Raw genomic sequence first — 21,609 nt, 5'->3', positions numbered from 1 at the left:
TTATGAAAAATACTATTTTCAAAAATGTTTACCACTGCAGGATAAAAAATAAAACCGAGTTAAATACTCTGAGACAAAGTTCTTTGATTGAAATAGAAGTACCTAAATGAAGCAGTGAATTTAGTTGATGTGAAAGACAAATTGCTATACTTATATAAACTATATCTGAATGCTGAGACTGACGCTGTCAGAGCACATAATATAAAACTTTAAAAGGAAATTTGGAAAAAGAAATGTACAATGAGAAAATATGTTTACCCTGGAGCAGATCAGAAGTGCTGCAGGCATACATTAATTGATGCTTTGGAGTAATAAGCTTACTGGGGATGGACTTGAAATAATGTGGGACTTTTTTCTTTTCTTTAAAGTGTGCGGTACTTCACATGGTCAGAAACAGATTTGTCAATGTACAATAGAATATATCAATCAGCAAGATAATTCCTATATTTTACTACCAAAACCAATCAGAAATATATTTTAAATGTAAGGGAAATGCAAGTAAACCCTCATGAATGCTGATGGAAGTGTAGTTAGCTTATGCTGCTGGTTTTGTTTTGTTAATTTGCTAAGTGTTGACATATTAAACAAAGTTCATACCCTTTTTATTTATTGGTGCATGTCAGCTGCTGTCTATAATGCAACATGTGCTCAGGACAATATATTCAGGGAAATATTTATTTTGATTTTTTTGGCAAGTTCAGGTCAGCCGCACATTTTGTTATTTTACTTTTTTCTTCCCTCCACTTCCCTTAAGTCAGGAACCATAGCTTCCTGTAATGTGGCTTTCGGATATTCTCTAAGGAAATTGAATTTCTGGGTTCCAAAGCTGCCCATGTCGAGTTCAAGAGCTCTTCTTTCTTCATGAAAACATATTTATGAAACTATATAGCTTAGGAAAATTTTTATCAGCTTTATGAAAATTCTTTCTCTTTAAACCTAGTAGTAAAGGTGAAGAAATTTAAAGATAAAGGCACATCGTGAAGTTTAGAAAACTGTCTTGAAAGTTCATAATAACACTGTAGGATTTAGGAATTTGTATTCCTTTTATTGTAGGATCAAACCCACCCCTGAATATAGAAAATACTTTGCCTAGTTTACAGACTTAACATTCCAAAGCAGTATGGCCAAGAGCTCCACCTTTATTTTGAGCTTATGGAACTGTTAGGAGCTCGATAGCCTTCTTTGGAAACAGGGTGAATGTTGAAAAGAATTGTTTCCAGTTGGAATGCAAACTTATTGTATTTTTTTAAGTTATGCTGCACGTTAGAAAGTAAGATATTGGAATTTTCACTTCTTTAGGCTGTAATTCATTGGGGAGTGAATGAGGGTAGTGGTGGTTTGCAGTTGATTTTTGCTGCTCATTCTTTCTGAACTATGCAGCTGCAAAATTATGCAATATAAACTATGCAGCTAGAAATTTTACACGTCTTATGAATATTATATGCCTCGGGCTAATACAGCTTATGAAATCTGGTGGCAAGCTTAAAGAAATATAAATGAAATAGTATCAAGTGTACTGCATAAGCTTGTTGATACAGACAATGTCATTTAACTTATATTCAAGCTAAATAAGAACTCTCTTAATCTTATTCTTGCATGCCTCTTAAAGCCCACAATAATTTTGTATATATTTTTTAAAACATTTATGTAATAAATTGCTACCTAAAATGTGTAACTGCTGACTAGTCAGTGGTTAGCTGATGATTTACAGATGGGAGTGAGATGATCCAGTTTGCAGGCCAAGGAGCTTTTTATAGTTCTGGTGTATCATTTGGATAAAATTGCAACCATGGATGCTTTAGAAGAAGGATGATCAAGTAGTTAAGTGAGGTACCTCTTGTTAGGTTACTAAATTTGTTCTTTATTTGACTGTGGTGAGTATGCTGAAACTTTCTGGGACGTTCATTAAAACATCTATCTCTTGGACATTTCTGGAGAGAATACTGAAATCTAAAAAGTGTGAGAAAGTGATAAAAAGTCTATTCACTTTTATAATTTAAGTCTAATTCTGTTATTTGTCTCAGTGCCTCTGTCCTGGGTCTTCTTCCCTTGGCCTCTTCTGGCTGTTGCCTGTCTAGGACCTCACTTCCACATTTCACTGCAGATGCTGAGCTAAGCTTGTTCTGATGAAGGTTTCTGAAGCATATACATTGATATTCTGCATTGGTAAAATGGGTACTCTCTGAGAATATTTTAGCTCTGAGCAAGGAGTTTAATGTGGTGGGCAATTGCCTAGAAACATGAAAAAAGATTTCTGAACTGATCTAGATTTCAGTGAGACTAAGTATTAAACCAGTATAATTTAACATGATTTTGAAAGTGTCAGGCTCAGATATGAAGAGAGTCTTGTTGTAATTTTTAAACCTCTTTTAAAATTATTCTTTTCATTTTGTAAATGTAAAAAAGCAGAAATAATACATAAGATAAAAGAGATGTCTTAAACAAAAAGACAATGTACAGAGCAGCCCTGTGATTGTTGCTCTGTAGTCACATGCAAGAGAATGTTGTAACTTGTATTATTTGCTTTTTAATAATGTCACAAGCTTTAAAAATATATAAAATAGAGATAAATTGAAGAAAAAAACTCATTCTGAAAAGCACTAGTCTGTTATAGACAGAATCAATGTTTGTGGTGAAATCTATAAAATCTTGAAGATACTTGTGTTGCTGGGTCAGATGGTGTTAACTGCATCATCAATGGTTTTATATTCTTTTGGCATTCTCCAAATGAGGTTGGTAGTTGACTCTTTTTTCCAGTTCAACTCTAAGGTATTTCGGGAAGTTATTAAGCATTAATTTTGCTATTTTATTAATATTATTCTCCTTCTCCCTTCTTTCTTGATAGTTGAACAGATGTTATAGCTGTGCAAGTATCTGATTGCAGGCTCTAGTGCTAGCAGTAGGTCCTTCAAATTCTGAAATCAACTTTAGAAATAGTCTTTAAAAGGTTTACAAGGGTAACTGTCTTATTTTGGAGTACAGACCATAATTGGAAATGTGATTTCATCTACTTTTAAGATAAATTTGCGGTCACACAAACTGTAGTAATAGTGATTTATCACACTGTAAAAGATTGGTGCAAGTTCAAAGACTTACTCAATAGTGAGCGTTTTCATGAGACTTACTGTCAAGGCAGGTATAGGCGAGGTTTTGTTTTTAATACCACAGATGATTTAGTTGATCAGAGTGAGAGTTTATATGGCAATTTATAATTGACAGACTAAGTCTTTCTGTCAGGCAGTATTAGGTGTGGAGGAAAGGTCAGTGAATGCCGCCACAGTTTTTCATTGCTTTTGGTAGCCAAGTACCTACATAAAAGTCAATGTTAAAATTTCACCAAGTGACAACTGACTTAACCCTTCCTGCACCAATTCCCAATGCAGCCACTGCCGTGAGCTGTTACACCCATAAATGAAAGTACTCATCATTGGCTGAGTTCAGTTGTCATCCTAATCTACAAGAATGGCTGTAAATTTTAAAAACTTGTGCCCTTCAAATATGTATAGAGATTATATGTAAAGAAATTTTGACAGTCAAAATCTTCCTTTCAAACTCAGGTACTTAAAGCACCCTGTAAAGGTGTCATGGAGTCCAGCAATCTTTTGGATTTATTCTCTACGCTGAAGAGAAAGCTGAGAATACAGCAGCGTCTGACACCTTGATGGAGTTCTGAGATGTGTTCGAGGCAGGATTTGTTTGCTGATGCCTTTAAGTTTACGGTGAACTCTGTGGATCAGCAGCCAGATTTTCTTATGCTGGATTTTAAGTCTTATGGTACACAGCATCTGCTAAGTGGAAGTGATTTCAGGCTTTACAGCGTGAATTTGCAAAGTCAATACTCTGTGTAGCATATTCCCATCCTTTTAACCTTGTCTGATCAGACCGTGTCATGCTATTGCTGCATTTCTGTCAGATGAAGATGAGATGGTAGGGTTTCACTGAAATGTAACTGTTTTAATGGAATCTGTAAAATGAATATATGTATGTTGTTGGCTTTCATACATAGTTATTTAATAAGAAGCTTGGGGTGAAATTAGCTTTGCCTAAACAATGCTAGAGTTGTCTTTAGCTTTCCTGAGTTGACTGATGCATCTCAGCTAATTCTTGCTCATAGTTTTTGTTCTCATGGTAATTCTTAGCTCTGCAATTCTCATTCATCCTAATGCTCAGGTTGAAATCAGTGAAGTGGGAGGGAGAGTCGCTTTGCTCAGAGTTGTAGCCTGAAACTCCGGAAATTTGATTTTTTTGCCAACTCACCCAGAAGTCCAAAACCACATGAATAATTCTCTTTCTGGTACTTTGGTTGACTTTCTGTGGAATAATAATACTTAGAGAAATGGGTGTAATTTTAAGGGTAAAGAATACTTAGATGTGCTTTATAAAAAAAAAGAACAATAGAGCTTCCAGTGGTAGGGACCTAATCAAGCTCATCCCATTTTTTGCTTCTACTGGATCACTCTGGATTTTGTCTTTGATCTTAAAGCCTGTGTGAAAGTTAAATATTTTTGTTTCCATTATTCCTTTGCATCTGATCTAACTGTTCCCGATACCTATTTTATTTTGCACTGGAAGCTAAGGGAGCTTGAAATCCTGTGTTTATTCATGTTCTATGCTCTTATCCAGAAAGATTATTGCAAAATAAATATAGTTTTAGTTCCATTCTGCTACAACCAGAGAGAAGGCTTTGCAATGAAAAATAACCCTTGACACTTGACATAATTCATAAGGCAGTTTACCACTTTAAATGTCTGAAAATCTGCTCCCTTAAAGAAGGTTAAGAAAATTCTGTTGGCCAAGGAAAAGTGCCTTCAGAGTAAGAAATGATATATTTTTGTATTGTTTAGTATGCATCTTACAGTAATAAAAAAGGACACAGCAGGTACTGCCTTTTACTTTTGGTCCTGGCTATATGAAGCTGGTTTAGTGTAGTACTTTAAGGTTTAAAAAAATTTTCAGTACACACAGCACGATAATGGTCTTCAGATGCACATGTATCACAATAGGTGGCTGTTGTGTCATTCATTACTGTAGATGTAAGAAACATCAAAAGCAATTTAAAATTACAGTTATCTTGGCTTTGCTGAATCCCAAGATAATGTCTAAGTATCTACACAGTAGTGTCTGAAAGGTATCACATCCCCTTTGTAGGAGTGATTAGTCTGATAAAGGAAACATTTCTGAGTGGTACCTCTCCAACATCTATAACTCTAAAGTGATGGAAATTTACAAATAGAGTCTTTGTAGACAGAAATGTGAAAATAACATCTAGGAAGCATACGTTTCTATTTCTTTGTTAGAGAAATTTAAAGTCATGCTTTTATCTAGTATTGGATTATTCTGCAGCAGTTGTATAGCTTTTAGTTAAGAAGTGCTTCAGAGCTAACAGTCTGAATATTTTGCGGTGAGAAGAGCCCTCAGGGAGCCATAGACACTCAAAATGAAGCTGCTTGATGAGATTCCCAAATTCTTATTCTCCTTCTGACTTATTGCTACCTGAAGAAAGCTCTGGGTGAGTGTGAATGCCCTGTGGATGTGGACTCAGTCATCAGCAGCTCCTGGCGTTTTCCCAGTCCTAGATACATGGAGGCTGTGTCGAGTTCTGCCATGCTGCTCGTGTGCTTGGTGAATCCTGACTTCTTTCCCTTCTCAAAAGTAGTTGACAATCCCAAAGGTTCATTGTGAGCTCCAGAGGAAACAGATGGAGCGTACTGCAGGGGTGACTGCTGTGCCCTCCCGTGATAGGGGAGTACAGGGCTCCTGCTGTGTCAGGCAAATTCTTATGTTTTGGGATTCCAAGGTCTGTTACAGTAGAGTACTTAGAGTTTCAGAGTTTGAGGGGGAGGAAGGAAGCATTGCAGAAGCCATGACTCAGGGTATTTTGGGGGGGGGGAAATAAGAGCTGTTTTTGTAAGAATTCCTCTGGTGTGCCTAGATGGCACACTTGGGCCACAGAGGTTTTTTTTTTGGTCTTTTTTTTTTAATCCATGTTATCTGTGAACTTCTTGTTTTTAAAAAAATTGACAACCAGACTTCTCAGAGACGGAGATTTTAAAAAGTGCCAAATCCCTCAAATAGTTGTCATCTTGAAATAAGATGCATTTTATAGGTATAGAAACATTTTTGAAATTAATGGAAAAGCAAATCAGAGCATGACACAGTAGGTAATATTGCTGTAGGTAGACAACCGATGTGGATGTGTTAAACTTGGCTTCAGGTATATTGTTCTTATGGGAGTGTGTGCTTATCTTGCCATGAAATGCTTTAAGGTAATGTTCTATTATACTAGATAAATATTCAAATTGGTTAGACCAGAATCATACATAATTAAGACATTGAGCTATTCTTATTAGTCTATACTGAATATAATTGGTTTTACTCAGGAGCAATTAGTTTATGATTGCTTGTCTTATGGGAAGGATTTGGAATGAGAATGTTTCTTTTTAGTCTAAAAGTGCCTAATTTAAAGATTACAATGAAAAGATACATTTGAAGTATGGGTTGGTGCTTGTGTTACAATCTTGAAAGACTTTATTTTTGGAAATTAAATTCGTGCTTCTACCTAATGTTTAATACACAAAGCTTTCAGAAAGCTTGGAAAAAGAGGACTTCTGATATCTTTTAACTATGCTGTGGCACTTATTGAGGCTAATTTGTGGCATCAGTGTCTATATTTCTGTAAATGCCTTTCTGATGTTCTATAAGAACTTGGAGTCTGATGGAAGGTCAGTAAACAAATTTTAGAGAAAGGGGCCTAACAAGCAAGGAATACCAAAATTAGCTAAATTCAATAGAGGAAACACAGGAGAAATAGATATTTAAATGAAGCTTGAAGGAAAATTATCATATTTACTCTCTCTTTGGTCATTGTAATAACATAGAGGGAAAAACTGATCGAAACAGCACTGAAATATTCAGGTTTAATGTTACAAACCTTATTTGATAATCCAGAGAGTGCATGTTACAGACCTTTTTTTGTTATCATCTGGCTGACACTTGGCAGCCTTTAGGATATGTTACATGGTTTCAATCTAAATTCAGTAATGGGACCAATTATTTGTACTAGCTACTTGCTGTCTTAAATGCTATACATTAGTTATGTCTTGTGCTAACAGAGTAAGCACAAAATGAGGATCTGATAAGTGTCACTTGTGCATATAAACAGTAAAGAAATAACAACTACGTGTGTTGCCTGTAGTACAGTTATAAACGAGAAAATAGCATTTTAATGGAAAAGAAACAGATGAGTACCCATGCTGATTTTGGCTGTTACCAGAATTGTCTGTTGTGCTCTGTACTTTCTTGTACTTTCTTGTCTTTTGTGGGTAATGCATCATCCATACTGGTACACACCACTGTCCATTACTCTAACAGTGGCTTACCCAAAGAGTGAATGTCTAAGCTATTTATTTTAGGCATTATTTAAGGACATGATCTTTTTTTGTCGTTCTAGTTCAAACAGGCCCTGCTGCTTTCCTAAAGAACGAAAGTTGTATATCACTTGTGGACCAGTTTAGTAAATTGCTCATTAATTTTATGTGCATCAGAAAAAACAATCTTTAACTTACTTTAGTACTCATAGTTATATTCTCTGACCCTGCTTTTGTTTCTTTTGTGTATTTTATTTCTTCTTTCTGAAGACTGTCTCTGTTTTTAAAAAATAGATAAGTGCAGCTGGTCTAACTTATCCTTTCATGTAATTTCAGGCATCCCTGAAAGGTGTTATGACTCTTATTCAAGGATCTGAAGACACTTCTGAAAAAACAATAAATTATTCTGTCATCGTTATTTTAGGAGAACTTTTAAAACCACTAAAAGAAATGAATTGGGAAACCACTAGGAATAACCGAGTTTCATTTAGTGTAGCTGTGATTGCTTCAGGACATGATTCCCTGTAAAGGCTTTGGAATTCCTTGTGAATATTGCTGCCAGAGTTTATCATTTTAAAAGCAATGCATTCATCTACAGTTATTGTATAGCTAAATGTTTGCAGAGCCGTTTGGCAGAAATGCACACCGTGAGGTAAAGCTGAATATTTGCAATCAAGTATCAAACAAAAGGTGGTTGAATGAGCTGAACATTGACTAATGTGAAAGAAACAGACACAAAGCCAGGTAGGAAAAAGTTATTTGTGTAATGGAAAAGGAATCAAATGTTAGATGTCTTTGTATTATTTATACCAGTGTTTTGAACAGTTGTGCTGAAAGCTTTATTTCAAAGATTGTGGCTATAGCTAAAATGGAAAGAACATCAAATATTGAACAACACAGCCTTGGTAAGACAATTTTAAGTACCTGAGCTGATAGATAGCATGTGAGACTGAGATTAAAAAAAGACAAATCACAAGTGAGACTGTCTTTGACCACTTTAGCTTGGAAGCTGAGAGGTAGATGGACTGAGATGATTGCTGTGTTACATTCATTACACGGGGTGAAAACTGCCTTCGCAAACGTCTTAGGAGAATCTTGTCTTTTAGCCCATTTTCTTAAGGTAACCACATTCCCCTTCAGGAGTGCAAAATCTCTTTGAGACATAAAACACGAGGACATTGCTTAGGCTTAAAATTAGTACCTTTAGCTAAGTACATAGAGTTTTCTATGTCTAATAGTTAATTCTGTGTACTGATGTGGCACACCTTATTATAATTTCAAATTGGAAATAAAAAGGTGGCTGAAAGTTTAGTTACTTCTAGAAGAAATCAGTAAATGTTTTTTCTGTATATATATTCAGTAAAATTATATTAACATAAAGAATTTTTGAAGTAAACACTTTAATAATATTAATTAGTGCTGGAAACTGGATATTCTATAAAGGTTATCTACAATAAATGTTATTTCCCAATAGTTTTCCAATTTGACTTAGGTGGGCAGTATAGAACTGGGATTTGTTATGACAGAGGTTGTTTTTATGATCTCACTTGTGACATATGGATCCTGAAAGAAACTATTTTAAAGGAAGGCATTGTCACAGATGTAAAACACATTCAGCCTGTAGGCTACAAATTGGAGACTGATGTATAACCCCTAGTACAAATATTCTTGGTCCAGTTAGGTACCCATGTTGGGTAAAGCAGGAGATTCAGGAAAAGCTCAAGGTCTGCATCCTCATGTTTAGGGTTCCTCAGTCAATTGTGACAATTCTTTTGCCATAAATGTCTGATCTCTGCAGAGTAGAGTACTTATGTGCTGTCTGAATTAAAATTTTTAAGGGATTGTTCCATCTGTTGAAGTCCACTTTAGAAATAGTGCTCAAAGTCAAAGTAATCCACAATGGCTAATGTCTCAGTTACAAAAAGAGTGTCATCACTTTACCACTCTGAGCAGTTCTGTCATCAAACTGTGTCTGCTTTGGGCAGGAGGTGGGACCGGGTGACCTCTGGGGGTCCTTCCCAATCTAGGTGATTTGTAGATATAAATTATCTGTGATCCTGCATTTTCTACCTCAACTGCACACTAACCCAAATCTGTTTTTTAAACCATTTTTCAGCCTTAAAGCACCAGCAAAAAGAACTGTAAACTGTTATAATGGACTGTATGCATCATGTGGGGTTCACTTTCCTACCAACTGTTTAAAATTTTGGGCTCTCACTCTGCCAGAGTATGTATCAGTAGTTGTCTGAAGTACTTCAGAAAAATTTCTTTGTCACTCCCTATTAGCAGCTAAAACTCTGTTCTCTCAGTCTTTGAAACCAAATGGAAAACTAAGAGGAGCCTTCTGACCTGCAGTCCTACTGGTTGAGGCAAAATAGAACAAACAATTTAGATTTCATAACCTAGCTCTTTAAAATATATCCTTATGAGAAAAGACTTTCTTTTCAAATTCAGCTAGGAATTACTTAATGTTATCAGACCAGTCTTTTTTTCAGGATTTCAGTTTTCATATATATTACCCAAAGGATCCAGAATGAGTTCTGTATTTTATTGAATTACCAGAAGATACACATCATCATTTTAAAAAAATACAACTGCAGATAGCTCTTTCACAAAACACAATTACAGTCCCAGCAGAACCTATGAGTTAAGCTATAACCATTATAAAACCAAATCAGTTTGGGGGAAAATAAAAATAATTACTCCAACGGAAACATCTCAGTATTTTTCTGGATTTATATTCAGCAATTGTTACTTAGCTGTTGTAGTAACTGAGATACATGAGCATTTTGAAGACAATTCTGAGCATAGTTTTCAGAAATAATATGGAAACTTTATAGTGCTGTTTTAGAAATATGTGCATGATTAACAAAACTGGGGAAAGCAAAATGGGTGTTTCAGGGTTTAAAAGAAGAGCAGTTGGCTGAGTAAGAGTAGTGCTGAAAAGATCTTATGAAGGAAATAAAAGGTAATATAAGAACTGTAATAAACAAGGAATGGTGACTCAGGAAATATTACTCCTTTTCCAAAATGACTTAGAAGTAAGTTATATTAAAATCCAAATAAGGAAAGGTGAGTTATTTCTTATAAAAATTTTAATTAAGTTTTAATAATTTATTTGGCAATCTTGTTAAAATTCCTAAACATAAGAATTCAAAATTCTTAAACATAAGAATTCAAAACTTTTTGTAGAATAAAGCCTCCTGACTGTATTGTACGTAATGCAAATAATGGGTTTGACCCACCTGCGAGAGCTGCAAGGCACTTTGGGGTGCTGGTGATTATTTGGCTGAGCAGTAGAGTATAAACCCAGGGTAGAGGAAGGGTTATGCTGACCTTGCCATGAATCACAGTGGCAAATCACTGCAGTAACCATTTTGAAATGGGGAAGCTAAATAAACTTCTTAATCCCAGTGAAGTGAGTGTAAAAATTCATGTCCTATAGGATAAAAATGTTTCTCAGCTCTTGTCTGTCTAATTGGTGCCAAGCATGCTGAAATGCTCAGATTGTTCTCTCAGCTGCTCTGCTCTTCCTGGTGTTTGCACCATTGCTGTTTGTGAATTGTATAGAAGTGTGAATGAGAAACCAACAAACTTAAGAATGTAATCTCCACACAGTATCAACTGAGTTGAATGAAAGCGCATCTAAAGCTAATGCTCCCATAAGCAATCACTTCATTAAATCAATTTGCATATTACACAGTCTTACTCAGTGGGAAAGAACTTCGTATTTTTTTCATATTCTGTATCAGTCTCATTTTTCCCACTAAAAATGGATTTTAAATATATATTCATTGAATGATGTGCAGTGAGTCAAAGGCAAAACCAAGGCATGCAGACCCATGCTGTCACCAGTTGCCTACATATGCTTTTAGAAATGGTGTTTTATTGCAAGTTCAGACATAAGGATTTCCTTTTCATTGTAGAGGGAGCTTTGAACAATTCCTCTCTTTCTCCAAAGAAAATACTGACAATAGAATCTCTGATCTTCAAAAACTAATGCACATGATGAATTTAATTCGTGTAAATAGTTTTGCTAGACTCAGTAGGATGCATTACAGAAAGTTAAACACACATAACTGTCTCTGCCATGCTAATGGTAGGTATAGTGACGTAGTCCAAAAGTTAAATTAGATAAAATTATCTCTTCAAAAGAAAATGCTGTCTTATCAAAAGATCATGTGTTTGTGTTTTTTAAAATTACATTTGAAAAAGTTGTCTGCACTCAAGTTCAAAACATAAAAGTAGGATTTATGCAGACAGTTTAATGATGTTCTGAGTACGTGTACATGTTGTAATAAAATACTAATGATTCATCACATTTTTATATACTCACATTCTGTGTTCAGTTCAATATTATGTGATTTTAGGAAATAGCACTGCATAATTCTGGTCTATGTACTATTTATATTGTCAAGCCTTTTTCTGCAATCATCCACTAATGACATAAGTTTTCCAGCTACTGACTTTATTGAATACAATTGATTAAACCTGAGCATAGAATCCTGTATGGCACTGGCTGTTCACTGATCTATAGAAATAACCTTTAGACCTTAAAGTTCTTGTATAAAAAGTTTTAATAGGATCATCTAGTTCAGAAATTTGCTGGTGCTTGACAAGAGTCATAAAATAGACAAGTACATTTCTTTTCTGAAGTACTTACAGTCCTATTAGTAATGCTTTGATTCCTATTGCTTCTTGCCCTGTTCAGTTAATTAATATCATCCTGTAGTGAAGTGGGCTTGTTTCAAAAGCTGGAAACTCTTTAACTCCCCCACTGTTAAGAAATCATATTAAAATTTCTATTTGAAAGTGACCTTGCTGCTTCCTTTTGTTAATACATTAATACCACTAAACCAGTATTAGGGAGAGAATGAGTTGTGTGTCCTGCTAGTGATGATAATATTTTGTTTTACTGTTTGAATTGTGATGTTGCTTACACAAAAAGGCTCTTGAATATGATTTTACTTAATTAAATCAGTTGGTGAGATAATGAATGCAAGAACTTTCTGGCTTTGGTATTTTGAATGTGACCTAGCAGTCTCTCATATCACCCAAGAGGACTATTGATGAAAAGCCACCAGTATGAACAACAAAGCCACAAAAATAAGGATTTTGCCTTATACTTTGAATTACTGAAAGTGGGGCTGTTGAACAGTGATTTTCCACAAAAGCAGTATTGTGTTTCCATAATATGAGTGGTCAGCTACAGTTACTCCTACAGTCCATTAAATGTATGACAGGCTATTAGCATTTTTTGCACTTTTGGAAGTGCATTTAAATAAATAATTACCTAAATGGAAATTTCTTGATGCTTATGCTTTCATTGCTTCTTTTGCTATCATCACATAGTTTTGAGATCTGGAAATAGCAGTTCTGCTGGTACCGTGCTAGTTAGAAGGATAATTAGTGTGCTGTTATTGCCTTTTTGGCTATAGCTGTTTGTAGTTTTTTCCCACATGAACTTGCTAACTACCACAGAAGGCAATTTTAGAATATTTTTGTTTTCACTAATGCTTAGGATTGGTTATGCTGCAAGTGAATGGGTTTAACAAAAGCTGGTATATATTAAAGATGATAATAAAACCAGCTGAGCTTGGAGGTGATGAGAGACTAGGTTTTATTGCTTCCTATGGGATTTTTGTCTGATTCCTTTTAAGAATGCTGACCATACACTTTGTTTAGTTTGAAAAGACAATGGGCCACAATCCCCTTCAGGAAGAGAGGTGTCCCTTTAAAGCATTATATGCATCTTTAGTATTCTGATAACTTATCTTTATGCTTTTTAAAATCTTGATATTTGCAAAGTCAAACAGAGAAGCAGGCACTCTGAATTACTGTACAAAAATACTGATATATAATGAATTGATAAATACTTCTCGTATCTTTACAAGTTTTTCCTCCTTTCTGTTTGGGTATCAAGCTATGTAGATGTCCACCACACTCCATTCATCTCATGAGCTGTCAGTACTGTTTTCAGTCCTTTTTCTCTTTTCACTTGTTCAATCAGTTTTGTTATTGTTCTATGACTTCTCTCTCAGTTTATCTGTATAGTTCTAATATTAATCTGTTGAAGCCCTAGGGTGTAGCTCAGCTGTGGTTTTCAGTTTGGAGTGGAGCTGGTACTACCTGTATTTTATGATAGCTCCATGTTTCTACATGTGTGGCACAAAAAGAAGGAATCCTTTTTTACTTTTCTACTCCTGCTATGTTTGTGGTTCAAACTACTTCTTAATTTGTTCCTGTGGTGCAGCTCTCAATGAATTATGGATGTTGTGCGCATAAATAATGTTCTGGTTTACTGAGAAGGGTTTTGAAACCTTAAAGGAAAGGTTTAAAAAAAGTTTAAGTTTTAATAAAACTTAGTTTTTCATTTTACACTGTAGCAATACAATATAAATGATTCTGGTCTTATTCTGATAGCATAAAAAAATTAAATACATTTTTCCTTGCCATTGTGTCCAAGGATTTCACAGGATGTCTACTCACACTCCCTATGTATCTAACCATATGTAAAGAGAACAAATGGCTTAAACTGCAGTATGTCAGTTATTGTCAGGCTTCCATGAGAAATCATTAGCTAGTATTCATACTTAAATTGGTATTTTAAAATAAAAGATATTCCGATTTGCCTGCTCTTAAGTTAGTATGTAAGAGAAACTGCAGAACTTGAAACACAATTTCTGAACACAGGCCCAACACAGTGGTCCCAGATATACAGTCTTAGTGGACCAAGCTTTCTATCTTTTGTCAAATTATCTTGGTTCTGTCTAACACACCTTTTTACTTGAGAAGTGGAAAACCAAATAGGAATTAAGAGGAAATGCACAGCAGGGGCAGGTGTGGTTTGTTTTCTGGTTGGTGTTTCCTGTAGCACTTCAGTGTCCCTTTAGCTGGGTTCAGTGAGTAGGGCTTAAAGGAGGGATTTTGGAGGGATTAATTTTCTAGGCATGGTCTATTAGCTAGACACAGGACTGGGTCATCTCTGGTCTGTACCAGCTCCTGGGCTTCTCAGCAGAAAATCAAGTGAAAGGTGACATTTTACTGTTTTTTTCATGGCGTTTGGCTGGGGGTTTTTTTCTTGTGGTTTTTGTGTATTTTCCCCTGTGAGTTTTATCAGAGGAAATACATATTTTCAGTAATGGATCACACTTCCTTCTATTTTCACTATGCATTTGGGAATCTAAATGCCTTGGATTTGGTCATCTGAGCTGTGCTTTCTCTGTGGATGCACTGCTGTGTGAGCTCACAGGCTTTAGGCTTTACTGGTGGATGCAGCACCATCCTACTGAAGAAACTTCAGCTGTGAAATTTGTTTACTCTAATATCAAGTGAACCCAAGTCCATTGACTTTGGAGGCATGATAAAAAGATTCCTTCTGTCTGCTTGAGGGGTTGTAGGAAGTTGAAGTGTGTTTGCGTTATGATTGAGAACTTTTTATTTGATACTTTTAAAATCCTGAAGTAAAGTCTCTTATGCTGGGCATGTTTTATGCTTGAATGACACTTTGTTGCACCAGGACTACATAATTTTGTACTCTGAATGGTATCACCCAAAAATCATAGCATCAGTTTAAGCAAACTCTGATTTGTGGCTTGTTTAATTCAAATGGAAGAAAGAAAATTAGAGATATTACTTTTATCCTTTTAGAACAATTTATTCTTTTAAGTATGTCTGTGCTGCTACAGAAAGAGGTCCAGGAGAGTGTGGAAGCAATGGCTCATTTAGTGCCCATGCTTCTCCACTGGCATGATTTTGGTCCTTGTGTTTATGTGAGGTTTGTTGGTTTGTTCCCAGTGCAGGATGAATGAAATAGTGTGCAGCCTGTGTTGCAGCACATCAGAGTTGTGCATTTGTGTCACGAAACCACACACATGGATTACTTGCTTTAGGATGTCAGTGCATGTCAGGAGAGGGTGTTTGAATGATATCCCTTCAGAGCATGCAGGAATAGTGCTGGAAGGCTCCACAGGGCCTGGAAAAGACAAACCTACTGTAGAGTTAATATCTTCTGAATAGGCTCCCTGGGGTAAAAGGTCCCCCTAAGTGTTTTGGGAGAAGGAGCAGCAGAGACATAAGATTTAAAGGGTCAACTGAAGTGAGCAAATGGTTCATAATATGTCTGATCAGCAGAGTGATTCTGACTCGTGAATTACTCCCCAGCACTGTTTTAGTTGTATCCCATGAGAACTGGGGCTGAAAGGACCGTGGTTTGAATTTTCAGTTACTTGGGGTTGATATATTAATATATTGTGTAATGACAGTTTGCAAACTGAACTTTAAAATAAATACTTATTAGAAAGCTTCTCTGGGAAACTTTTTTCTTAACAAAAACAAACAAACAAACAAACAAAACAAAACAAAAAAACCCACAACCAAAACAAAGCCCCCAAACAAACAGAAAAAAAACCCACAAAAAATCCAACCTCAAAACAACCCCAGAAAACCTTTATGTGGATTTTGGGTTTGGAAGGTAGCTTCGCTGAAATAAAGGGTGCTCATTTTCTTAGAATTTCTTCTGCCAGAATAAAATATCGAAAATGTGAGATTCTTAGCACATGGGTAGAAACTGGTAATTGTTTAAACCAGCTGCCGAGTTGCAATGTGTAGTGAGATTCATTACTGTGATTCACTAGGACATCAGAAGACAAACAAACAAACAAAAAACAACCAAGTGAAAATGCTATAGATAAATAAAATGTGAGAACTGCTTAATCATAGTGGGTGCATAGCAGTAGTTAATTTTTAAAATCCAACCTATATTTAAACTTTTATTAAAATAAGTGAGTCATTTTCTATTACATCTGAAAGTTATAATTTTGTCATAAGCTATCCAAAATCAAATATGTGAATAGCACCTTTTTTTATGTGTTTATTCACCAAACCTTTGGATCAGAAAATAAAAGGGTGCTCTTCACTGCAAAATTTCTGCATGTCTTTATTTAGAAACATCTTTCTAAGCAGGTGACTGTATTCAAGGGAAAAGAGATGTCCATTCTGTTACTTGTCTGAAGAAATAATGTACAAAATTATTCATTGTAGTTTCAACATCTGTAAGAGCCACAATTTGTCCTGGCATTGATTACTTGAAAAGATTTTTCATCATCTCTAGTTAAATCTCATTTCTGAGTTAGTATACTGAACATTGTTACCAAAACTTTCCTCTCTTCTATCCTCATTCCCACAGCAAATGTCCTCAGAAGAGAAGAATGTTATGAGTTGCATCAAAAATTTACTAAGTGATGCACTACTCTATGACAAATAATGTGATTTATGTTTGTCAGAGAGGTTATTCGTTGTATTCACGGAATTGACCTTCAGTGCAAACCAAATCCTTCTTGATAACAGCCTGTTGCAAGTTCTTGCACATCTCTAAAGCTGATTAAAAGCTGGTGGATTCTTCCTATGTAGCAGTACCAACCAGCTGAATAAAATGTACATAATTTGTATTGTTACAGAGGATGTTCTTTTCCCTACGGACCTTTTTGGAATGCTAGGATTCTCTAAAGCTGTGATTGTGAACAGAAAAAGAATTGTATTTTAACTATGGTACCCATATTACTTTGTTTATAAAACCTGAATTTTAGTTGGCACTGTAGAGAATAGGAGACCCTGAAGGAAACTTAATTTTTGAAACCCAATCTCTGTGAAAGTCTCTGTGAAGGTCTGGTGTAAATATTTGAAAGTTTTCATTTAGAAACTCAAATCTACATAGCTAACTTTTGTTTTATTTTGGATTTTTTTTGTTGGTTGGTTTGGTTGGTTGGTTGGTTGGTTTTTTTGTTTTGTTTTGTTTTAATTTTGTGGTGTCATATTTTTCAAGACTCAGTTTATCTTTCATAAAAATAAATGAGATAGCAGTATTGAAGAACATGAACTGTGTTTACTAATTTATGAACTGTGTTCCATTTATGAACTAAATGTTCTGCTTAATTTTGTGATTTATTACTAGTTTGATAGTTTTCTTGAATTTCTAGGAGTTTGTTTCCTGTGGGTTAATGATACTGGTTTCAGTCTACACATGTAGGGCTGCATGGAGGGAGACACAGAGTAGGAGACCAGCTGACTTGTGCTGCATTTTGATGGAGTTGCCAGCAAAGTTCAGACTGCCATCTTTTTCTGAGCAGAATGAATAGAGGGCTGGAAAAACAAATTGGCACCATGAAAATTTTTCAAAGACAGAACTAGTTGTATCTAAGCCAGATGAGAGTTCTGAAGTGCATGTATCTTTTCAAATCAGTCTGTGCAGAGTGATCCAAATATAATATTTGTATCTAATGTCATTGTAACAGAGACCAAAGATAGTCTCTCTGTAACACAGCACATTAAGAAAAATGACTCAGTATGAAGTGGAATTTATGATGATAGTCTTTCCAAGCCTAGCGAATTTTAATTTTGAGTCTTCATTTTTTCTTGACTGACTCAAGTTCTTTGCAGCCTCAAAAGATATGATAAATTGAAAAACCAGAATAAAGTAATAGAATATTGAGAATAAAACAATGGAACATTTCATGTATTTACGTTTTCTCGTTTAGGTGTTTTAAATTTTAAACCAGTCATGTCACTCCTGAAATGTATTCCTGTGATGGTAAAAAAGAGTTGGTAGCTGAGAAAAATATTTATTGTCATACCTATGATTTTTAATCTGAGAAGTAGAAGGAGGATCTTGTGAGATATGGAGTTTCTTAGTTGATGGAAATAGACTGTGTGTATATTGGAGCATATTTAATTTTTGTTGTTAACATAGGCTTCTGCGTGCTTTCAGATGCATGGCTGTGTTGATCATGATTGATCCTGAACTGCTACTTGTGGGTTGTACTGTCCAGTTCTGGGTGAGGAGAAATGTTGCTGCACAAATTAGCAACATAGTGTGATAACACACAGGTCAGGCCTGAGCTCCTCTGTTCTCCATGAGGATGGCCCACAAGGTCACATCAAAACACACATTTATATATGAATTTTAGAAATAACTTGCAAAAAATCTCTAATCTTACTAAAACTGCAGTATTTTAACTTTCCTACATCAATAATTATTTTCTCTTTCCCTGTGAGTCAATGTTGCATGTTGTTATGTTTGCACCTAGACTTGAGATTTTATGTATTAGATATAAGCTGGGGTAAAAGCACTTACTGTTCATATACAATGGGAAATGCTAACAGTGAGACAAGTTAAGATAGTCTTGTTTAACAGATTGTTTTAAAACTTTACAAAAAATAGAAGGTTGATTGCAAAGGTCTCAACTTTGCTAGTTAGGAGCACAAAATTTCTTTTGAAATTTTTTTTGTCTAATTTCTATCTTACTGCAAGCTGTGTATCTTATTTTGAAATGTAATTTTGTGCACTAGAGAAGTATAATATATGTATAATATGTATAAGAAGTATAATGTAAATGTTACATTAAAATACTAATTTCTCAAGCAGTTGGAATTAGATTTTTTCAGAGACAAATGTTTCTTCTGCACATTGCATTATCATTAGGTCTGTTTAAAAAACATTTTCTCAAGCTTCTAAAATGAATTGCATTTCTTTTAAATATTGAAAGATTATTAAATAACATCTTCAGAACCAATGCATGTTTGCATTGTATTACTTCTGAAATAGCTGGGAATATATAGTGGTGGAAAATTACTAAACTAGGAAGAACCACTTGTGAAATCAACAGTAGTTTAACATAAGGGGAGGAATAGACAACTTTTCAGTGGCCTGGATGCAGGGCCAGTTTGCATGTGATGATGGGGGTGCTTGATGGGCCAGGCATAGCTTAATTACTGAATTTCTACTATGCAGAGGTTGCAACAGGAAAACACTTTTGGACTTGTCTGTTTTTGTTTGTCTCTCCTATAGAAAATCAAATACTTCTCTGTGTATGTCAGCCACTGATGGTATGATTTCTTGTACCTCCCTGCTACCTCACTGCAAAGTGACTTTATTGTCCACTAATCTTGAACAATTTTTAACATGTCTTTTGCTTTATCAGCCTTTTTGCAGACTGGGAAGCCCAAGTACCTTTGTGGTAATTTATAATCTACTAGTGAATTGTGGGCATTTAGCAGTGTTAGAATTTTCAAGATGGAAGTCAGAATTAATTTGTTGACATATTTCTTGACTGTACTTTTATTTAATAAAGAAGAAATTATGCACTTTGGGAAATGGTGATCCTTATTTACTGCTGTGATGGGAAAATGCAAATGAAACAGTGAATTTTGTGAGTTGTATTTTACAGAGCAGTCACTTACTATAATTACATGTTTTAAATCAGTGGAATTATCATGTTCTATTAACCACATTATGTCCTGACTTCTTGTAGGATTCTGAGTAACAACAAGATCTTGTGGTTGAAGAATGGCTCTTTCTTCGGGCTGAGATCCTTGGAGAGACTGTGAGTAACTGATCAGCCTCATTCCACCTTCAATTAAAAAGTCTTTGTACTTTAAATATAGAAACAACATCAGATAATGACGTTGAGATGTTCTGAACTGTATTGCACAGTAGAGTTTCTAGGCAGTCATCAGGTTAAGAAACAGCCTAAGAATGAGTGCATGGGGATGGACGTGGAAAATACAGGAAAGCACTGCCATCAATTTGGAACTAAAATAAACATCCAGTCAAGGGCTTGTACTACACTATGTACACTATCACAGTGAAGACTGGTATATGTAATGGTAACACTAATATACCTGACATGTAGTTTGAGTTATTTAACTCATTGGTCTCCAGTCTTCCATTTTAATTCATACTAATTTTATTTTTTTTTCTGTATTTTAATTATAATCTCAAGAAATTAGACAGTTCTTATCACTGAAGCAGATGATAATATTGATAAACCTCCATGACCGTGTATTTCTAGCCAGTATTTGGAGGGGGGAAGAGGAGCTCAGGAGCAGGTAATGAGTTAGGAAGAAAACATTTGGAAACTTAAATGGAAATAATAAGCAGTAACAGCTATACTATAATAACACTACTTTTTGTATATATAGGTCACTCATTTGAGAATAATCGTGTGAGCAAGCCTGAAAGGCTACTTTTTATATCTATAGGCAGCTTGTGTTGCCAGTGCATCTAAAATGAGTAATTATGTCATGCCTATCTTACAGTATCTTCTGCAGCTTAAGCTAAATAATTTTTACACTGCTTTGCTAGAATACATTCATTATGTTGAGCTGTTGATATAAAGTAGTTGCTGCATTCATGAATGCATGGATATATTCTGTGCTGTATGAGTATTTCCATATGCAAAGAAATTACATATCAACTAATTGATTAGTTGATTGATTACATTGATTACATATCAACTAATATTGATGACATATCAACTAATATTTTTACTGTAGATTTGTGTGATGTGCACGTTGTTTATAGTTGTGTAATAAGGTGGGTAAGTATACAATACTGAGATGTTTGGATATTCTAACTGTAATATCAAAATAAACAACTTATTTCAAGGTCTGGAGCAATCCCTTAAGCACCTTGAAGGGTTTGGATAAAGTCAGCCATCTGAACATTTGTGTGAAGGAATGCTGCATTTTGTCTGCCTGTGGTTAAAAGTCAAATATTAAGATATAAAATGGAAGAGAATATTAAATTGTATGGAATGAAGAGTGGTGTATTATTTACTAACTGGTTTAATCTTAGGTGTAATAGTGATATGAGGTTTGTAAAGAATTTGCAAGTATTTCAGACAAAATTATTTAGAACATAGGATAGAATTACAAATTTATTGCAAGAAGGGAAATTAGTAAATTAAGTTCTAATGTAATGTAAGTAAATCATTAGTGTTTAGAACTACAGGAAAACATTTCCTCTGGGGTTTCTTTTTAAGGTTTAATTTACATTGGGCAATGATTCTCAGCATGCATTTTTAAGAACTTCAGCAGTTAACTAGTGAGAGAAATACTTCAACCTGAAAAGGCATTTCAAACAGTACTGAGAACAGGGAAAAACCAGAAAAACTGTCTTAGGTGTATTGCCTCAAGTACCATCATGATCTAAACCTTTTTCATTTTCTTGTGCTGATTTTTCACAACATTACAGAAGTAAGTATCATCTCCTCTGTACATAATTCTGTTTGGCTGTGGTGTTACTACAAAATCCATAAGTGGTCCATGAATTGAAGACTAGAGTTCCAGTGGTGACATTCTCATCAAGTTCAGCCGCTGTTTCTGTTTCATAGAGGGTCACTCTGGCCCCATATGTTTTTTATCAATATCTGTGAAGTCTCTGTTTCAGCTGGAGGGTTGAGAA

The 21,609-nt window shown here is 35.1% G+C and overlaps 1 protein-coding gene across 1 annotated transcript in view; it reads left to right on the top strand.

Moving 5' to 3' along the window:
• LOC135418090 (adhesion G protein-coupled receptor A3-like) overlaps positions 1 to 21,609 on the top strand; it is a 262,688-nt gene that overhangs the window by 20,487 nt on the left and 220,592 nt on the right. Inside the window, exon 2 of the mRNA XM_064662990.1 lies at positions 19,676 to 19,747. Within this exon, the coding sequence (XP_064519060.1) occupies positions 19,676 to 19,747 (72 nt within the window). The remainder of the gene's footprint in view (positions 1 to 19,675; positions 19,748 to 21,609) is intronic.

Source organism: Pseudopipra pipra, chromosome 8 (assembly GCF_036250125.1).
Source record: "Pseudopipra pipra isolate bDixPip1 chromosome 8, bDixPip1.hap1, whole genome shotgun sequence".
NCBI classification, from domain to species: Eukaryota; Metazoa; Chordata; class Aves; order Passeriformes; family Pipridae; genus Pseudopipra; species Pseudopipra pipra.
Note: the sequence above shows the minus strand (reverse complement) of the source record. Positions and strands in the feature narration are given on the sequence as shown.